This window comes from Podarcis erhardii (genome assembly GCF_964252035.2).
Source record: "Podarcis erhardii genome assembly, chromosome: 14".
Classification (NCBI taxonomy): Eukaryota; Metazoa; Chordata; class Lepidosauria; order Squamata; family Lacertidae; genus Podarcis; species Podarcis erhardii.
The window spans coordinates 5,901,336-5,920,419 of NC_138503.1; the positions used below are offsets into that span (position 1 = coordinate 5,901,336).

Sequence of the window (19,084 nt, forward strand, 5' to 3'; positions counted from 1 at the left end):
AGGTGGGGAGGGGTATTACTCAGAAGGGTGGTGGGAATGGGTGATTGGCAGATAGCTGCGATGAGCCTGTTGACGACTCTTAACGACTGCAATAGGTCTAACAGGAAAAAGCAAGGGGTGAGAAGGTGAAAAATGGCTTTGTCATGTATAATGAGATAAGAATCCAATGTCTTTGTTCAAACCAGGTCTCTCCATAGTTTTAAGTTTGGTGATAAGTTGCAATTCAGCAGCTTCTCTTTCCAGTCTATTTCTGAAATTCCTTTGTAATAGAACAGCTACTTTGAGATCTTGTATAGAATGTCCTGGGAGATTGAAGTGTTCTCCCAGGACATTCTATACAAGATCTCAAAGTAGCTGTTCTATTACAAAGGAATTTCAGAAATAGACTGGAAAGAGAAGCTGCTGAATTGCAACTTATCACCAAACTTAAAACTATGGAGAGACCTGGTTTGAACAAAGACATTGGATTCTTATCTCATTATACATGACAAAGCCATTTTTCACCTTCTCACCCCTTGCTTTTTCCTGTTAGACCTATTGCAGTCGTTAAGAGTCGTCAACAGGCTCATCGCAGCTATCTGCCAATCACCCATTCCCACCACCCTTCTGAGTAATACCCCTCCCCACCTTCTCACTATATAGAAAGGTCTGGTGACTTCTGTTTCAGTGTATCTGAAGAAGTGTGCATGCACACGAAAGCTAATACCTAGAACTAACTCAGTTGGTCTTTAAGGTGCTACTGGAAGGAATTTTTTTATTTTGTTTTGACCATGGCAGACCAACACGGCTACCTATCTGTAATTTTAAGGCTGTGACACAAAAGGAAATAATTTGGAGGGAAGAGGAAAGAGGCAAACCAGGCATTATTTCTCAGTTACAGAGTTCTGAAATGGGAAGAGTTCAGGAAGTGGAGCCAAAATTTGCTGGTTTTTAGCAGAGTGGAAAGAGTGGCCACACAGTCCCATTTCTCTCTCTCCTATAGTCTGGTGGAAAGGCTGTCACAATTTTTAAATTTAGTTTAATTTTCATAAAGTTGCAAAATTTATGCCCTGCACCCAGAGTACATGAATGGAAACCTTTGGGGATAAAGTTGGGACATACATATTACTTCCTATAATTGGAAACAAATATAATGTAAAACAAAAATGCTTCGTATAATGCAGGGTTTGAATGAACTTGTGTAAGTTGTTCTAGGAACAATAACAGTTCCTTTAATGAAAACTCAAGTCTTGGAAAGAGCTTTGGAGAATCTAGGCTACTGTCTTCTCTGCTGAGGTTTGCAGTGCAAATGTAAAAACCAGCTGTTAAACTTACTGAAAATATATTGCAAAAATAATCAGGATTGACCTAATTGGTAAAAGGGGTGTTTTTATGAAGCTAATGTTTTGATAGCTTGTTTTCTCTCCCAGAAAAACGGGTTTGAACAGTTTTGCATCAATTTTGTGAATGAAAAGCTGCAACAGATCTTCATTGAATTGACGCTGAAGGCAGAGCAGGTAAAAAAATACCGGTTTGTGGGGTTTTTTGCACAGATATTCACAAAACTGCCTTCCCCTTGCCAAATGTGGCCTGGCTTTTTGGGTGATGACTATTTAAAATTTGTCTGGCAACTATATTTGAGAGAAAACAGTTGTGGGTTTGCTAGTACAATTTTGGAAAGTAATGCAGCCGCAGTTGTAAGCAGATTTTATCATCTGACATGGTGACCCAAGAGTGAGTCTCAGCAGAGAGAACAACCATCCTGTCAGCTGACTGCCTCGTGGATGCTGACTTGCTGCCACAGATGGCTGGCTTACCTTTGTGTTGGATAGGGCTGTCAAGTGAAAATGGGAGAATATCTGCTTTCTCAATTTCCTACCAACCTATCTCTTTGAAAGAGAAGAGGAAGGGGTTTCCCCTGCTACCAGCCAGTCTGAAGAGCCGGTATATTTGTTGGTTTGTTGGTTTGTTTTGTTTTGATTTATTATATTTCTATGCCACTTTTCATTCAAATGAATCCCAAAGTGGCTTACAAACAATAAATAAGAATAACATGATCGACAATAATAGAACATCACAAATACAACATAAATTATATAGAATAATTAACAAATAATCAGTGAAACAATTACAATTTGAAAAACACTATTAACAAAGCAACAACAAAAATAAGCTAAACATCACAATTAAAGCAAAAGTCATACTATATGAATAACAAATCAATACAACATTTATAATCTATAAAACAGTACTGTATTAACAATATTAACAAAATAGGAGTCAAAAAATAAACTAAGCACTGTTAAGTTCTTGCACACACTCCCATGACTCATAATCTTTCAATCTATTTAGCTCATACTATTTCAATCTATTTAGCTTGGAATACTCATGTGTGTAATGCCTGTGGCAGCAACTCTCTTCTGAAGGTTCCTTGGGCAGGATCTGGGACAGCACAGGTGAAACCAGCCACCCCCTGATGGCAAACAGAGTATTTTGCCCCCTAAGTACTACAGGGAAGCAACAGAGCTCATTTATCCCTTCAAATATTTGGACTGTGATACTGAGTGGGGCAACTGAACTTAGACCTCAGAGTGTGTGGTCTGCTTGGTTACTTGGAACAACTTTGTCAAGTCGTTTTCTAAAGTGGGGCTGACTAACCCAAGAGTCTTCATCACACACAGGAAATTTATCTCCCTTGCTGCTGGACCCCACAAATTTTGGTAGATGTTGGTGAAAAGAAACGTTTTTTAAAAGCAGACATGGATGGAATGATTTTAAAAAAGCCACGTCCAGTGTCTTAATGGGGTGGGGGAGAGAGGAAAGTCACTCCCTCCCCAATCACCAGATTTATCAGTTGATGATAACCTCAGCTGGTCTGTATGTAAGTGCAAAGGTGGACTCACCCACACACACTCCTGGATGGTTGGCCAAGGGTGAACGTGGCCTTTGAGCCAAAGAGAAAGGCTAGCCACCCCTGAATTAAAGGAACTTTGAGTAAGAACCCTATGAAATGTATAATTTAACATCCTCCACTTAAAATTAGTAATTGTTGAATCAGGGCTTAGACTTGTAGGCTGTTTCCAGCGTCAGTGGTGACTCAGCCTGGTTTTCCTTCCTCTGAATAGCACCCATGATCCATGATTTATGGAAAGGTCTCTAGGACAAGCAAGCTCCAGCTCCAGCCCCTCATATTTTAGAAATTAAGCTCTGTCATACAAACACACACCAGCATCTTCACCTTCCTTGTTTTGAAAGACTTGGAGTGACAACTGCTTTGGTATCAAAATTCGCAACAACTAGGCAGGACCCTGGTGTCTTATCTCACACAGATCATAATTTTAATTACAGTAGGCCAAAAACATATGTGGGAGTTACTTCCCCCCTCCCAATGCAACCATCACTACCTGTGTGAAGCCGGTGCACTGAGCAGGAAAGATCACAGGAGCCTTGCAGGGCCTTCCAGAGTCCTCGTGCAACCTTCACAGAGTCTGGAAAAGACTTAAAAACACTTTCTGCAGCAGAAAACCTGGCACTGAAAGAGCTTTTTAAGCTCTCTGGGCTCTGGGAAGGTTATATGAGGGCAGTCTCCCACCCTCTTTCCATTCATTCATTCATCTGTTGATGACGCATGCAAAGCTGTGATCACGTAGGTTTGGGGCCTAGTCTTCAAAGCCACCACAGTGTCATGGGATGGCCAAAGCAGGACAATACAGATGAAGGGTTTGTCAAGGACCAGGGGGAGGGCTCTAACTTGTTGTGGAGGTCTTTGCTGGAATTGGGGCAGCCTGATAGTAAGGATCCAGTTGGGGACATTCCTTCAACCTGCTCTCTTGCCTTACTCATCTCTGCAATGAGAGCTGAACCCCACCTTTCTCTCCATCTCCATCTCCGTCTCCATCTCCACCTCCCTCTCCACAGCGGTCAGAGCCCTTCTCTGGCACTTCCGCAGTGCCTGCCGCACCACCTACCCAGGCGCCGTCAGACACTGAAAGGAGCCCTGCCTCTCCAGAGGGGGATGTTCTGCTGGTGCTGTCTGCCTCTCAAGGGGCAGAGACACTTCCCCCATCACCTAGATCCAGGAGGCGCCAGAGGAGGAGAGAACAGATGGTTCTGCCAACTAGGCTTACTGAGAGATTGCAGAAACGCTCGCTGTACTAAGCTGAGCCCACCCCTGTTCCTATATATAGGATAGCAAGGGGGTGTATCCGTGTCAGATCAGCATCCAAAGCTTTGGGAGTTACTTTGCCTGACTTTGTTGTAGCTGAATCTAGGATTAATTATGTGGCTTAAGACAGCAATTTGTTTATGTACCGCAGAAATCTAAGCATTAAATCCTTGGGAGAGTATTCTTCAAGTCTTCATTCTCTGAATCAGGACAGACAGCAGTTGCCACCGTTTGTAGATACTGGGCAGACCCAGGGCAATCAGTTTAAGCCCAAAGACTGTTCTTGGGTGTTGGGGTATCCAGAGTGGAACTGCCTGCCTGTCCCTTCCTATTTCATGCATCCTTTGGCTCAGCTCCAAGAACTCCCCCCCCCCCGATATATGTCTAAGCTTGTAAATAACAACTCAGCTGGTCACTTGCGGCAAGTAAGATACTCCCCACCTGCCCCACGCCAAACTCCATAAAGATTGTAGCTTTACCTATTTGGCCACAAATGGAAGCATGACTGGGGAAACATGTTAATCATTTGTGTGCCCTTCTCACAGCAGATTAAAATGGTTCCACTTTTCCCTCCTGAAACAATTCCTCAAAGAAATTCCAGTGACTTTTGTGTTACACAAACACCACTCAACACTGTGGGAGGAATTCAGTCTTGAGCTAAAACAAATGGTCTGTCCGCACCCGCATTTCTGCTTGCTTGACAGAATGTCCTCCCCTTTCCCCCCTCTCTGGCTGCTCTGGGGTTTCCTATGACCTCCCAAAATGGGTGGGGAGAAGAGGGGGAAGCCCCATTGCATTAGTGCAGAAGCCTTTGCACTGGCTTCTGCTAGTGGAGCTCTTTAGCTCAATCTGGCCCTGTATATTCAAAACTGGGTGTTTCCCATAGGGAACAGGCAGCTTTTTGACACCTGGCACTTTGGGAGTTTTGTAAATGAGACAGTTTCTACAGGTGCTGCTTCTACAGCACAAAAATGTGACAAGCTGCTGTCAGTGAAATCAATAAATTATCTTACCTCTGTAGCTATCTCTGGAGCAGAATCCCTAATTCAGTGTTTCCCAACTTTTTTCCGGCCGTGGCCCCCTTCCAACCTTGTTTCCTTCCTGTGGCCCCCCCATGGGCATAGCCAAGTGGGGCAGGGGAGCAGCTGCCCCCCAAATAAGTAAAAATCAATACAAATGTGAGGTTCTGCCCGCCCAAAGCCTCCCCCCCAATAAAACTCCTGGCTATGCCCCCCCTTCGTAGGAAGGTAGAAAGGTAGCTATTTAAATGTTTTGTTTGTAAAGAGAACAGGTTTTATTCATAATTTTTATAATTACATAATTTTTATAATTACATAAAATGATAGGAACATAATGAAATACTGTTGAAGCAGAAAAACATCGAATCACCTTTCTAGTGCAACCGCCTGCGATGTAGGAAACTCAGCTAAAGCATCCATGACCGATCACCATCCAACCTCCGCTTGGAAACCTCCAAGGATGGAGAGTCCAGCACCTCCAGAGGAAGATCCATCTTTCATCAAAACTATCAAACTGAAGTCTCTGAAATTCCTTGAATAAGTCAAGGTGCCAGACTTTACCTGGCAGAGATCAAGCTTGTAAAGTTTGTATAATCGACAAATGTCCAATTCTGATGTCCAACTCTGAACTTCAGTTTGATACTTTTGATGTTTTGAATTATTCCATAAAGTTTTCTATACTGTCATTGTTTCTGGCCATTGTGTTGCTTTCGATATTGCTAATGTCAAAAGCTGGCTGGACATTCATTGCTTTAGATGCTACTTGCTATTGGATCTGTTTCACAGACATTTTGATACTGCAGAGTTTTGTGTCAAAAATGTCCAAAATATGCGCCTGAATCTCTGTATGTCTGTTTCTAAGCTCTTATTTCTGCACTGCAGGAGGAATATGTGCAAGAAGGAATACGCTGGACACCCATAGATTACTTCAACAATAAAATTGTGTGTGACCTCATAGAAAATAAAGTGGTATGTGTCCTGAGGGCCTCCCAGGTCTCATGCAGAGAGAAGGGACCCCTGTCTCTGTTGGGGATTGAACCTGGGACGTTATGCATGCAAAGCGGGTGCTCCCTCAGTCTACCGTGGCCTGTCTCCACACGTTCAGCAGATTCTGGTTGGATAGCTTCCAGTGGGCCACAATGATAGTCCTATGACACATGGAGAAAACTGGAAAAAAATCCATACTAATTCCACTTTTGAGAACTAAACACAAATGGATGCCAGGAGGAGCAACCACACCTCCTGCAGAAACCAGCCAACCCCACAAACTTCACTGGTAGCTGATTGGCTTAGTCTCTGACCAGTTGGAAACAATCCTTTTCTTTAAAATTCTACAAAGAAAAAATGAAAGTGAGGTCCTAAGTTATGGCACCTCAAGATATCTGAACAAGCATCACCTTTTCTTAATTGTACCCAAATCTGCTTCTGTTTTGTGCAGGTTTCACAGGGGGACATTCTGGTAAACATGGCTGGATCAAAGAAGGGTCAATAAGTGTGAATAAACAGAAGTTTTCTGAAGTGCAGTGGCAGTGTGTGTGCTCATCACTTCCCTGAGCCTTTGATCTATAGGTGTTTGGGGAGGGTACTAAAAGCTGAGATGACATTTATTTATTGTATATATAGATATCCTTTCTGTCAAAAGGCACCCAGTGACCTTATTTGTTTAAAAATGACTAAAATCCAATTAAGCACCTTGAGTTCCTGGCCTAGAGGTAGGGGCAAGAAGCCTCGAAGGTTTTGCTGGAAAGAGGTTTGTACACCACCTGTTTCTTCTTGGTATACCAGAATCCTCCAGGCATCATGAGCATCCTGGATGATGTATGTGCCACGATGCACGCTGTGGGTGAAGGGGCCGACCAGACCCTGCTGCAAAAACTCCAGATGCAGATTGGGACTCATGAGCACTTCAACAGCTGGAACCAGGGATTCATTATACACCATTATGCTGGAAAGGTGACTCTCAAAACGCATTGGTGAAGGGGGGGGGGCGCTGATTCAGTTTTTGACTGATCTGAGACTTGATTTGGCTAGTATATACCGTGCAAGGCTGTGGGGAGCAGCCAGGGTGGGGGGCTCCTTGGCATGGTGCTGTGTCAGTAAACAGGCTTCCACTGGCCCATTTTAAAGACTTGTTTGCATTTTTATTGAGAGGTAACATTTGTTTTAACCCTGCATGGGGAAAGGTTCCTGGGTAAGAATGTGTAGGGTTTGGAGCAGGGAAATAGAACAGGAAAATATCCAGCCTCTCCCTGGATCTTCTGTGCTCTCAATCTCTCCCTTTCCGAAGCAAGCAGCATCAGCTGATTTTAAGAGAGAGCATGCATTTAGCCCCCTAATTTCTCCAGATTGTGCCTTAACAGATTGCATTATTTTCCAAAACTGCATTGGGAATTACAAGAACTATTTTCTGTAAGTGAAGTGCATTTCACTCCCATATCCCTTGCAAATGGAATAAAAGCTCACTCCTTTCCCCAGGTGTCCTACGACATGGATGGATTCTGTGAGAGGAACCGGGATGTTCTTTTCATGGACCTGATTGAACTCATGCAAAGCAGTGAACAGTACGTAAGACATGTTTCCTCCCACTTAGGGGGGGCATTGCACATGTGTCCCAGATGTAACAGTTCGTATTTCTCCCCTCTCCCCCAATCTCTCCCCATCTGTGCTTTTGCGTACAGTTTCCGCTTGCGTTCTCTAAATTTAATAACATAATCCAGGCAGCAGCTCAGATACCAGCCTTCACCAACCTGGTGCCCTCCAGGTGCTCTGGGCTGTACTGCCCATGGGCATCAGCATCATGACCATGCTTGCTGGTGCTGATGGAAGTTGTAGTAGAGCACATAGAGGGCCCCAGGTTAGTGAAGGCTGAGATAACCTTACACTGCACTCTTCTGGCTAGACAGGAGGAGAATTAATTGGTTCCATATAACAGGAATTCCAGGAATTCCAAAATAGGGAAAGTGACCACTTGGAACTAACTTTTGATGGTATAAGCCAGGGGTCAGCAAACTTTTTCAGCAGGGGGCCAGTCCACTGTCCATCAGACCTTGTGGGGGGCCGGACTATATTTTTGGGGGGGAAGATGAATGAATTCCTATCCTCCACAATTAACCCAGAGATGCATTTTAAATAAAAGCACACATTCTACCCATGTAAAACATGCTGATTCCTGGACCGTCCGCAGGCGATTGGGCTGGATCTGGGCCCCGGGCCTTAGTTTGCCTACCCATGGTATAAGCAGTGCTTAATTTCTAACATTTAATAAAGATCTGGGCTATTTCTTAAATATGAAAAATGCTGTTTGGAATAATGTCATCTCGAATCAGGATTCAGAAATATGCAATTTCTCTTCAACGAAAGAAGGTTCAATCTGGAACTTGAGGAACATCTGCAGCATCCCTTAGTTACTGTCAGGGCATTACTCTGTTGGACATTAAAGCCATAATCAGAGGACTGCTTTCGTTTTTAAAATAATAATAGCGCCTAATATAATATTATTATTAACTGGAGTGAGACCTTGTCACCATATATCACCTGTGTTAGAGATCTCCAGTGGTTGCCCCTTTGCTATTGGGCCAGGTTCATGGTGTTACTATTAGTATATAAAGCCCTTAACAACTTGGGACCAGTTTACCTGCGAGATCACCTTACCCCATATGCCCCTTCTGACCACTTTGATCTGCAGAACTGGCACTGTTGCAGGTGCCACATGGTATTTGTTCTGAGTTTGTAAGAAATTGGTCTTCTAGTATGGCAGCACCCACACTTAGAAGCTCCCTCCCTGTGGAGCTGTACTCCTTTCAGTGCCTACTAAAAACATTTTTGTTTAGACTAGTCTACTTAGACACATAGAATGCTGGTGTATGTTTTAATCTGTTTTTATTTTATTTGTTTTGAATAGTTTTTAAACCGTTTTTCCCTTATAATTTTATTGTTTTATTCTTTTTGCAAACCACTTTGTGTTTTTTTTTATAAATATTTATTAAAATTTTTGAATATAAATGCACAAATAATAAACAATCTTACTTCTGTCACAAACATAGTTTCATCACTTCTTTGGGCTCCCTCACATCTCCCGCTCCCATTTGCATCGTTAAAAGATTTTTCCAAACAAATTATCAACTTGTTTACAATCTCGTGTCCACTCATTCAAATATAATCTAGCAATTCTTCCAAAAAAATTTATATTTTCTTTAATCTCACTTATCATCAAATTTAAATCTAATTTAGTGGTGGCCAATTTTTTATAATCTAGCATCCTTCTTAACATTCAACCAAATTACAATGTTTTTGTAGATACATCTTAAATTTCTTCCAGTCTTCCTCCATCTTCTCTTCTCCCAGGTCCTTTTTGCAAACCACTTTGAAGTTTGGTTATTTTTATAATCAAGTGTTGTATAATTTTTATGAAACAAACAGGTCAGGATGGACCAACTGACAGATGGAGGAAATGATCATATATTCACCTGCTTCTCCATCAGCCTCTTGGTCTTTTGTATTATCACTATGTGCTGACCTGTGTCTTATTTTTCCTCTCCTAGGCCTTTTATAAAGGCTCTGTTTCCTGAGAATCTCCAAGCTGACAAGAAAGGCCGACCCACGACAGCTGGTAGCAAAATCAAGGTGTGCTCCAGTTTATTGAGGGTCCTGTCCTACAATTGCACATTTGGAAGTGTTATGTGGAAGTTGTGGATAGGTACTGGAAAGTTTCAGGGCATGGGCTCCATAGACACAGATTTGCCTATGCTCATTTATATGTACAGATACACATTTGAAAGTCAAATAAGGCAAGTGAACTAATTTCCCATCCAAATAATAAATTTGTCTGTTAATTTGTCCCCCCAAATGTTCCTCTCCAGTTCATTTTCTTCCACATAGATCCTTCTCCAAATCAATTCATTTCCCCTTCAGTTGTTTCCATTCACCCCTCCCAATCACCTCTAGATAAAGTCATCATGAATTAATTCATTTCCCCCAATTAACATCCTGCCAAGTAACCCAGAATCCCCCACCCTCATTCAATTCCCCCATAGTTCATTATTTCCTCCAAAGCACTTGGGCACCTAGGAAAAGATTTTGAGCCCCCTCCTATCAGCACTCCTGACACTTGCATTGGATGGGAGGGGAAACCAGTCAGCATTGCCACCCGTCTTCATCTGTGTGGGAGGCGGGCTCTTACTGTGGCTTCCCCCCTCAAACACCCTCTCCCTTCTGGTCCCTGACCCTCAGCCATGCCAGGCAAACTGTATACCAGTGTGAAGGGATTCTTGGAACCTGTTGATCTTGGCGGGAAGATTGCCCATGCAGCAATAGTTCTTCTGAAGGGCAATTTCAGGAGAGACTGCTGATACAAATCAGACATCCTTCTTTTCTCAGAGACCAGGGTCAGTAACATTATCGCTTACAGTGCATTAGTTTTCTGGCTTCAGTAAATTCTCTTGGGATCCTGTTTCTGATATAGTGAAATTACCATCTAATTAAAAAATAAAAAGGAGCAAAATTATTATCAGTAGCAGTTCTAAGCAGCAGCTAGTATCTAAATATGCCATTATTATTATTATTATTATTATTATTATTATTATTATTATTATTATTATTATTTGCAGAAACAAGCCAATGACCTTGTTGGCACCCTGATGAAATGCACGCCCCACTACATCCGTTGCATCAAGCCGAATGAAACAAAAAAGCCTCGAGACTGGGAGGAAAGCAGGTATAGAGGAGACAGTTCCCACTGCTATTTCATATTAGATTGTTCCCTGCATTATGCCCAAGATGGCGAAAGAGTCGCTTCCGTGGCATGTAGTATACTTGATGTGTGGCTTCATGAGCAAGAGTAGAATCATCTACAGATGTAGGTTGCCTGTTAATTGAGACTACAGCAGAGACCACCCATGGAGAAACAGCAGGCAGGCAAGACAAATGCAAATACGTTTTGTTCTGGCATTATAGGCCTTCCCCCATGACTCGTTCCCTTTACACCTCACCTATCTCCTCGACTATCCCCCACTGCTCTGCCCACCCCTCTCCCCAAAGCTTGCCCCAAGCCCCTTCACTCACAGCTCAGCCCAACCCCTTTTTTAGAGGAGGAGGGAGATGCTTCAGACAGGTGCCTCCCCCTCCGCGGTTAAGCAGCTCATCTGAGCTGCCTGCCACTTGCACTCCTTGCTCTCTGTCCCACCTGCCATTCTGTCATCTACATTTTTATGTATATAGGAAGAAATTATAAATACAGTGGTACCTCAGTTCTCGAATGTCTCCATTGATGAACATTTCGGAACCCGAATGCCGAAAACCTGGAAGTAAATGCTTCCGTTTTTGAAAGCCCCTCGGAGGTCGAACGGCTTCCACTGCGTGTTTTTCAATTTTCTCGACTGAATTTGCAGACAGCCCTTTGCGCCTCCATTTTCGAACGTTTTCGGAAATCGAACTTCGAGAATCGTGATACCACTGTACATTATTTTGAATGCACTTTTGCAGCCAAGTGGTAATGGTGGTTAGGGTGAGCAGGAGTTACATAAATGTTCTGGTCAGTCTAAAGGAGGGCTGTGCATTTCCTTGTAGGCAATACTGTCATAGGCCTCTGAATACCAGTTGCTGGAAACTGCAGGAGGGGAGAGTGCTCTTGTGCTCAACTCCTGCTCATGGGTTTCCCCCAGGCATCTGGTTGTCCACTGTAAGGTACAGATGCTGGATGGGCCATTGGCAGGATCCAGCTGGGCTCTCCTTATGGCCTTAGCCTTCTGAGTTGGGCCAGAAGCAACAGTGGATGGGATCAAAGGGGAAAGTGGGTGGAGCAGTAGATGTGACTTTTACCTTTGTAGACCTCACTCCAACCATACAGTGGTCAGGAGGAGAGTGTGTGTGTGTGTGTGTGTGTGTGTGTGTGTGTGTGTGTAGATACATAAACATGTGCATGCACACACACACACAAACAGGGTATTCTATCCTCCTTCCATCCAGTCAAGCAAGCACTGAGGATTGTCACAGTTCAAGGACACATTCCAGGCAAGCAAAAGTACTTGAGGCGTTTCTGGAGCAGGGCTGATGTGAGGAGTAGCCTGAGGAAGGGGCATGACCTAGGGCCACTTAAGGAAGCACATTCGACCCACAAACATGTATCTTTAAATGGCATGCAAAGCAAAACTCAGAACACTTTTTCAGCAAGCTTGTCAAATCCTTATTTTTTCCAATTAATATTTTAAAAATTGGTTATCCTCAAACCTAATATATTTTTCCAAATTTTATTTCCATACTGTATTTTGCTATTTTTCCAGACTGCAGTATTACCAACTTGGAGAATTCTTTTCCAAGCTGAACTTTTAAAAAAGCTGTCTAAGTACAAGATGCATTGCCAGTTAGGGTGTGTAGCTTTTTTTCTAAAATCAAGACATTCCTTTTGCATTTTTCACTGCACAAAACCAGTGAAAAATGTAGTTGGCGTGATGTAGAAAGTGATTAAATCTCTACAACCAATTCTAAATCTCCATGTTGCAACTGGCACTGCCCTCTAGTTCTTTCAAATTTTGAAAAATGCCTTCCATTACAGTTGTTCTGCCCCCATCCCATCCTATCATAGTACTATGCTGGGGAGGGGAGAGGGGAGGAAAATCAAATTGTTCTGTTCGAAGAATTCTGTTCGGAGAATTGGAGTCCAGAATCTTGTTCCCCTTCCAAAGCCTTCTGGTGGAGTAGCCATAAAAAGATCCGATCAGCCAAAGTATATTTTCCTGTTTATAGATTCCCGTCTGCTGACATATGGAATAATGCAATGGGGCGGGGGGGGACGACGACAAAGTTAGTCCTTGTTTCTTACTGCTTCACCAATGCCAATCAGTCTCAATCTACAAAGAACTTTTAAGACTGTTAAAAAAAGGTTTTGGGAAAAGGCAGTTCTGAAGCATTCTCTCTCTCAGAGCCAAAGCCTTTTTGGTCAATGTCTGGGTATCAAGCTAATGAGAAGCATTATTGTAATTCTGGGGAAAACTGTTATTTTTAAAGCACACACACCATTTTCATATTTTTACGAGGTAGACTAGCAAAATTATAGGTCTGGCTTGGTTCAGAACTAAAGAACTTAATTATTCTTACGAAAGCCTGAAACAAAAGTTTGCTTACTGCTGACCTGGGATGGAAAGTTCTTTATTTTTTGTTAATATTCAAATGTTTGTATTCTTGAAATGTGGAGTTTGTTAACTTAAAATCAAGGAAATAATGCTGCCACACAAATTTGTTCTCCTATAAATGATGTTCCTGAAGCTACTTACATTAGAAGATACTGCTTTCCAAAAGTGGATCCAATATGACTCAGAGTGCTGTAGCCAGTGCTATTCCCTGTGGAAGGGTGTACAGATCCAGAATTGGCCTCCACAGTCACTTATGGACACACTGTTAAGACCATATTCATGGAAGACAATCTTACTCAGCTATGAGTGATCGCCAAAGAAGAAGAAGAAGATGCATTGATTTCTATGGGTCTTCTTTGAGTAGGACTAGTGTTGAATGCAACTCTGAAGGAGGGACCCTAGTCCAATGGCTAAGCTGCTTTGCATGGTCCAATTCTCCAGCAGGATCCCCAAGTGGCACCAGGAGAGATCCCTGTCTGGAACCCTGGAGGATTGCTGCCAGTCAGTGTAGACAACACTGAGCTAGATGGACCAATGATCTGACTAACTCTGAGGCAGATTCCTCTTTTCCTGCGAAAACTGGCATGGATATAATTCCAACTGGCTGATTTATACCTTTCTTGCACATGCAAACATTGCAACATGTTATGTCACAAGAGTTTCCTTCAGCATAATCCTCCACTTTGTAATCCAAAGTGTTGTTCAGCGGGTATATGTCCCCTGCATCTTTTCCCCAGCACAAACACAGCGACATAGCCAGAATTTATCTTGACAGCTGTGTATACTAACTCAGACCAACTTTAGTTGGATTCCCCCTGACTTAAATCATACCCACAGACACACATGGGGGGGGGGGTGTCCTCTTGCTATTTACACATTTTACTGAGTTTCCCATATCCATCCATGTTACATTCTCCTGGCTGCCGGGGCTGTTGGAAGTTGATGTACGGCAATGTCTGGAGGTCACCATGTTTATCTTTTATCATCTTTATTTTGGAGGACCAGATAGCTGAGGTCAAGACTGCACAAGGAGTTTGCAGTGCTTGTTAGAAGCATCCACTGTCTCTGGATGTTCCTAACAAACACTGCAAACTCCCTGTGCAGTCTTGACCCCAGCTATCTGGTGGCACTTGTTTTCAGTGTCTAAGAAAGATCTTAAGAAGGTCCCAATATCTGTTTTGAACATTACAAACGAGTGCAGCAAGCTATCCACATGAGAAGAGCCACCCCTAACCTGGCTAGGTGTGCTTTGCTGTCACTTGAAACTGCTGCTTCTTTCCCTTCAATCCGTGACTGTAAGGGCCGTGAGTTGTTCTCCATGTAGAGTTTCTGTAAAGACACTTGAAAGCTGATTCCCACCTACCTCTTCAACTCATCGTGCTTGTTTTCTGACCCTTTCCCTGCAGGGTAAAGCACCAAGTGGAATATCTTGGGCTCAAAGAAAACATCCGAGTGCGGCGAGCGGGTTATGCCTATAGGCGAGTGTTCCAGAAATTCTTACAGAGGTACGGTATTCCTCTGTGTTGCTTTCTTCTCTTCAGGGAGCTTTTGAAATGGGAGGGAAGATCACATTCCACAAAAAAACCATTCCCAAGTTTTCCTCTCCATTACTGCATAGAGTAGATAGGAGCCTAAAGAAGCCCAGTTGTCTTAAATTTGGGCTCTTGTTTGCTTGTCAACAAAACTAAAAATAATGTTTCTGAAGGCAGACCTAAGATTTGAGGAGCAGCTGAAATGCTCTTGCACCACATTCCCCCGTCTTACTCCTGCCCTTGTGTGTCAAGGCTGCCTGCTTTTTAAAAAGTATTATTATTACTAACATGGCACAAATGCTTAAAAATACACTACCTTATAAATAAAGGTAAAGGTACCCCTGCCCGTTCGGGCCAGTCTTGACAGACTCTAGGGTTGCACGCTCATCTCACTCTAGAGGCCAGGAGCCAGCGCTGTCCGCAGACACTTCCGGGTCACGTGGCCAGCGTGACGAAGCTGCTCTGGCGAACCGGCACCAGAGCAGCACACGGAAACGCCGTTTACCTTCCCGCTATACAGCGGTACCTATTTATCTACTTGCACTTAAGGGTGCTTTCGAACTGCTAGGTGGGCAGGAGCAGGGACCGAAAGACGGGAGCTCACCCCGCCGCGGGGATTCGAACCGCCGACCATGCGATCGGCAAGCCCTAATCGCTGAGGCTTTACCCACAGCGCCACCCGCGTCCCTACCTTATAAATAGAGAGTTGCAAATGCTGCCCTGGCAACTGCTTTGTTGGTGACACTTCCCAGTCGATGTCTTCCTTCTGTGTTTGTCCTCTCCCACCCAGCGCTTCATTCAAACTGACCATGCTTGAAATTTGCTACTGTATTTTGTGTTATGGTAGAATAAGGAAGCCTTCCCCAACCTGGTGCCCACTAGATAGGACTCATGGTAGTTGTAGTCCAAAACGTCTGGAGGACCCCAGGTTGGGTAAGGCTGGAATAAGGTATGTCATTTTTCAAATGAGCCGTACTGCTTTAAGGAACAACAGCTTTGTCTTCTCCACCTTTACTCTCTGTACTGTTTTTGCTGTGATAGAGTAGCAAAAATAACAGCTGCTGCCTGATGAAAGGAATCTTAGTTGATTAATCATTTAAGTTTACATTAGTTAATCAGTTGATTGTTCAGGGATCTCCTGCATTGCGTTTTTGAGTTGTATGTCACTCTGCAGTGTGTAATATGAAAGTGTGGTTTATATGTATTTAAATAAATATATGTAAATGTGTAATTTAAATTCACACTTTAGGGAAATTGTTCTAAAGAAAATAAAGCATACTTTCTTTTGATTTTCGATTATACAAACATACATCTTAGATCATACACAGAGCATTCTCCTCCCCTCTCCCTCTCCCTCTCTCTCTCTCTCTCTCTCTCACTCTCTCTCTCACACACACACACATACACACATACCCCTTCACCTTCTAAGATGTCCCCCTGCTATCTGTAGTTTTTATCACTATAAAGAAATAAATTATAACCAGGAGGACCCTTTATCAGAATGTTTTAAAGTCGTCCAGGCGTTGCAGCCCTAGCTGCTAAAACTCCTCCTGGGCTCTTCTTCCTTCCTTCCTCCCTTGCTCTGCTTTCTCATAACAATGGCTTGCTTTTGCTTCTGTTTTGATTTTGTGTGTGCTGCAAATTCTTTCAAGCTGGAAATGCCCCACATTTCTGCTATGTCTAAGGGAGGATGGAAGCTGATGTGGTTTAATAAAGAAGCATCAGGCAGTTGTTAGGGAGGGAGAGAGGAAGTGGGCAAAGGATCCCACACCAGAACTGCAAGATTGGCCCCCCTGAGGCAGCAGGCAATGCTCTTTGTGCACTGCCAGAGAGACAACTGAATGACAACATTTTGCTGTCTAAACTGTTTGGTCAGCCCTTGTTTTGTTTTGATGATTCCATGACCCTCCTGTCTTTGCTCACATATTAATTATGATTTCCAAGGTTGTTTTCCTGTTGTAACTGAGCCTTGGGGTGGTGTAGCGGAGAGGTCGGGGGAACACAAATCTTAGTCCAGCAGTGAACTCCCTGGTGACCTTGAGCTTCTCTCTCCAATCTCTTTCTTTGCCTGACACGCACCACAAGGCTTAGGGTACAATCAGGGAATCCCCAGGTAAACAACCTTGATCATACTGGAGGAATGGTTAGGGTACAAGATGGTAAATATGTTAGACTACACAGCTGTGATTATCCAAACTCTAAGTTGACTTTTATGTATTATCTTTCTTCAGCTAGATATGATGCCTTGGGAAGAAATTTTAAAAGCTAGAAAATGTAAGAAAATACCGTATACCAAGTCAGTCCACTGTTGTCTCTGATCAGTTACAGTTCTCCATGGTTCTGGGGCCTGTTCCAACTCTTGACTCCAGTGGGATAGTTCTGAGTTAGAGGCCATATTTTAATTTCTCGTGCTTCATTATCCCAGAATCCTTGTTGCAGAACATTTCTGTTGCCCCTGGGAGGGAAAGGCTGACCTCCATCTTGGAATTTCCAAGTTCTGTACTTCTTTGCTTTTTGTTTTTTCTCCCCTGACTCCCCCCTCCTGACAACCCCCTCCCCCCTTTGTGTAACTTCTTACCTGATGAACTGTTCTGGAGAACTTGAAAACTTACCTCACTTTTATGACATTTTGGTCAGTCTCAAGTGTGGATTTTGGAATAACAATAATACTCTTCTATTCCTTGAACTGCATTAATCCATTCTTGAACAAACTGAAGTCTGGGTGCCTCTGGATGGTGCTTATATTAGAGCAGGAATTTCAATTGGTGTATCCCAACAACTGATTTTTAATTTGTCCTGGAATTGCCCATAGATGAAATCTATCACTGAGTGGAATGGCAGAATCTCATCATCATCATTATCTGATGATGATGATTAAAATTTAAATACCACCCTTTATCTGAAGATCGCAGGACAGTTTCCAATATAAAAACAAAAAAATACATAACATAGTAACAAACAAAAACAATAACTGCCCCCAACAGTTTAAAAGCCCATAGATGGTTTACTAAGCCAAAGGCCTGGGAGAAGCGGGATGTTTTTCCTGGCACCTAAAGATATGTAACAAAGGCGCCAGGCAAGCCTTTCTGGGGAGCACATTCCACAAGCAGGGAGCCACCACAGAAAAGACCCGTCCTTGTGTTGCCGCCCCCCCCCAGGCCTCTTGTGGAGGAGGCACATGAAGAAGGATCTCAGGTGATGATTTCAGGGTCTGGGTCAGTTCATATAGGAAGAGGTGGACCTTGAGGTATTTTATTTGTGTTTGTCTTTTATTTTTAACCGTGGGACAACCCAGCCAGATAAGGTGTTAATGATGATGATGATGGTGATTATGCTTTTCTGCAGGTACGCCATCCTGACCAAAGCAACCTGGCCTTCCTGGAAAGGAGACGAAAAACAGGGGGTTCTCCACCTCCTCCATTCTGTCAATGTGGATCCTGACCAATATCAGCTTGGGAGAACAAAAATCTTCATCAAGGCACCAGAGTCTGTGAGTAGAAGGGCAAAGTCTTGACTCCAAAGAGTGAGACAACCTGCTAGAACTGAATTGTAGAATTGGGGAGGGGGAAAGGGGAGGTCACTTGTCAGTTCTGCAATGTGTTGTGTAGACCAAATGGATAGAATTTGCACTTGTTCCTGGACTGCAAGTCTTTATCAAGCCATCCTCTTCTCCTTTGTTTTCCATTTTGTGACACAGCAGTGCTGGGGAGAGGTTACCTGCTCTCCAGAAGAGGATTCACCAGAAGAAAGGAAAGCAGGTGGTGTTTCTCTCTACTGTGGCAATGGACTAGGCTGAGAGGCTTAAACCTCTTCTCCCAGGCCAGTGTCACAATGAGGAGAGAAATGTCTCACTCTTCTGATGATCTGCAGAGGTCGGCTAAAAAATGGTGGGCAGGGGCTCAGCATGTCTGCTTGTGTGTGGCATGTGTGTGCTTTGGTGGGTGGGAGGGAGTAAGTGTACAGTGCATCACCTGGTATCACAGGCAGCGTTTCCTAGATGTTGCTGGGACTCCAACTCCCATCAGCCCCTGCCAACATAGCCAGTGTCAAGGATGAAGGGAGTTGCAGTTCTGTTATATCTGGAGGGCCCTTGCAGTTTCCTCTGCCCTGCCCTAAAGAATCCTAAGAATTGTAGTTCGGTGATGGGGACGATTCACCCCAACCCTATAGAGCTAGATTTGATAGAGTTCCCTGGCAATAGGTAATGACTGTTAATTAAACCAGTTTAAATTGGTGGTGTAGACATCCATTGAAATATCTGAT

The 19,084-nt window shown here is 43.4% G+C and overlaps 1 protein-coding gene and 1 long non-coding RNA gene across 3 annotated transcripts in view; one reads left to right on the forward strand and one right to left on the reverse strand.

Moving 5' to 3' along the window:
• LOC309328956 overlaps window positions 1-19,084 on the reverse strand; it is a 132,289-nt gene that overhangs the window by 83,184 nt on the left and 30,021 nt on the right. The window lies entirely within an intron of this gene.
• The window catches only part of MYO1E (myosin IE), a 117,367-nt gene that overhangs the window by 79,457 nt on the left and 18,826 nt on the right, over window positions 1-19,084 (forward strand). For both annotated transcript variants that reach the window (XM_081838799.1, XM_081838798.1), the window contains exons 12-19: window positions 1,410-1,496; window positions 6,046-6,132; window positions 6,949-7,116; window positions 7,639-7,724; window positions 9,705-9,786; window positions 10,770-10,876; window positions 14,696-14,794; window positions 18,167-18,311. In XM_081838799.1, coding sequence (XP_081694925.1) covers window positions 1,410-1,496; window positions 6,046-6,132; window positions 6,949-7,116; window positions 7,639-7,724; window positions 9,705-9,786; window positions 10,770-10,876; window positions 14,696-14,794; window positions 18,167-18,311 — 861 coding nt within the window. The remainder of the gene's footprint in view (window positions 1-1,409; window positions 1,497-6,045; window positions 6,133-6,948; window positions 7,117-7,638; window positions 7,725-9,704; window positions 9,787-10,769; window positions 10,877-14,695; window positions 14,795-18,166; window positions 18,312-19,084) is intronic.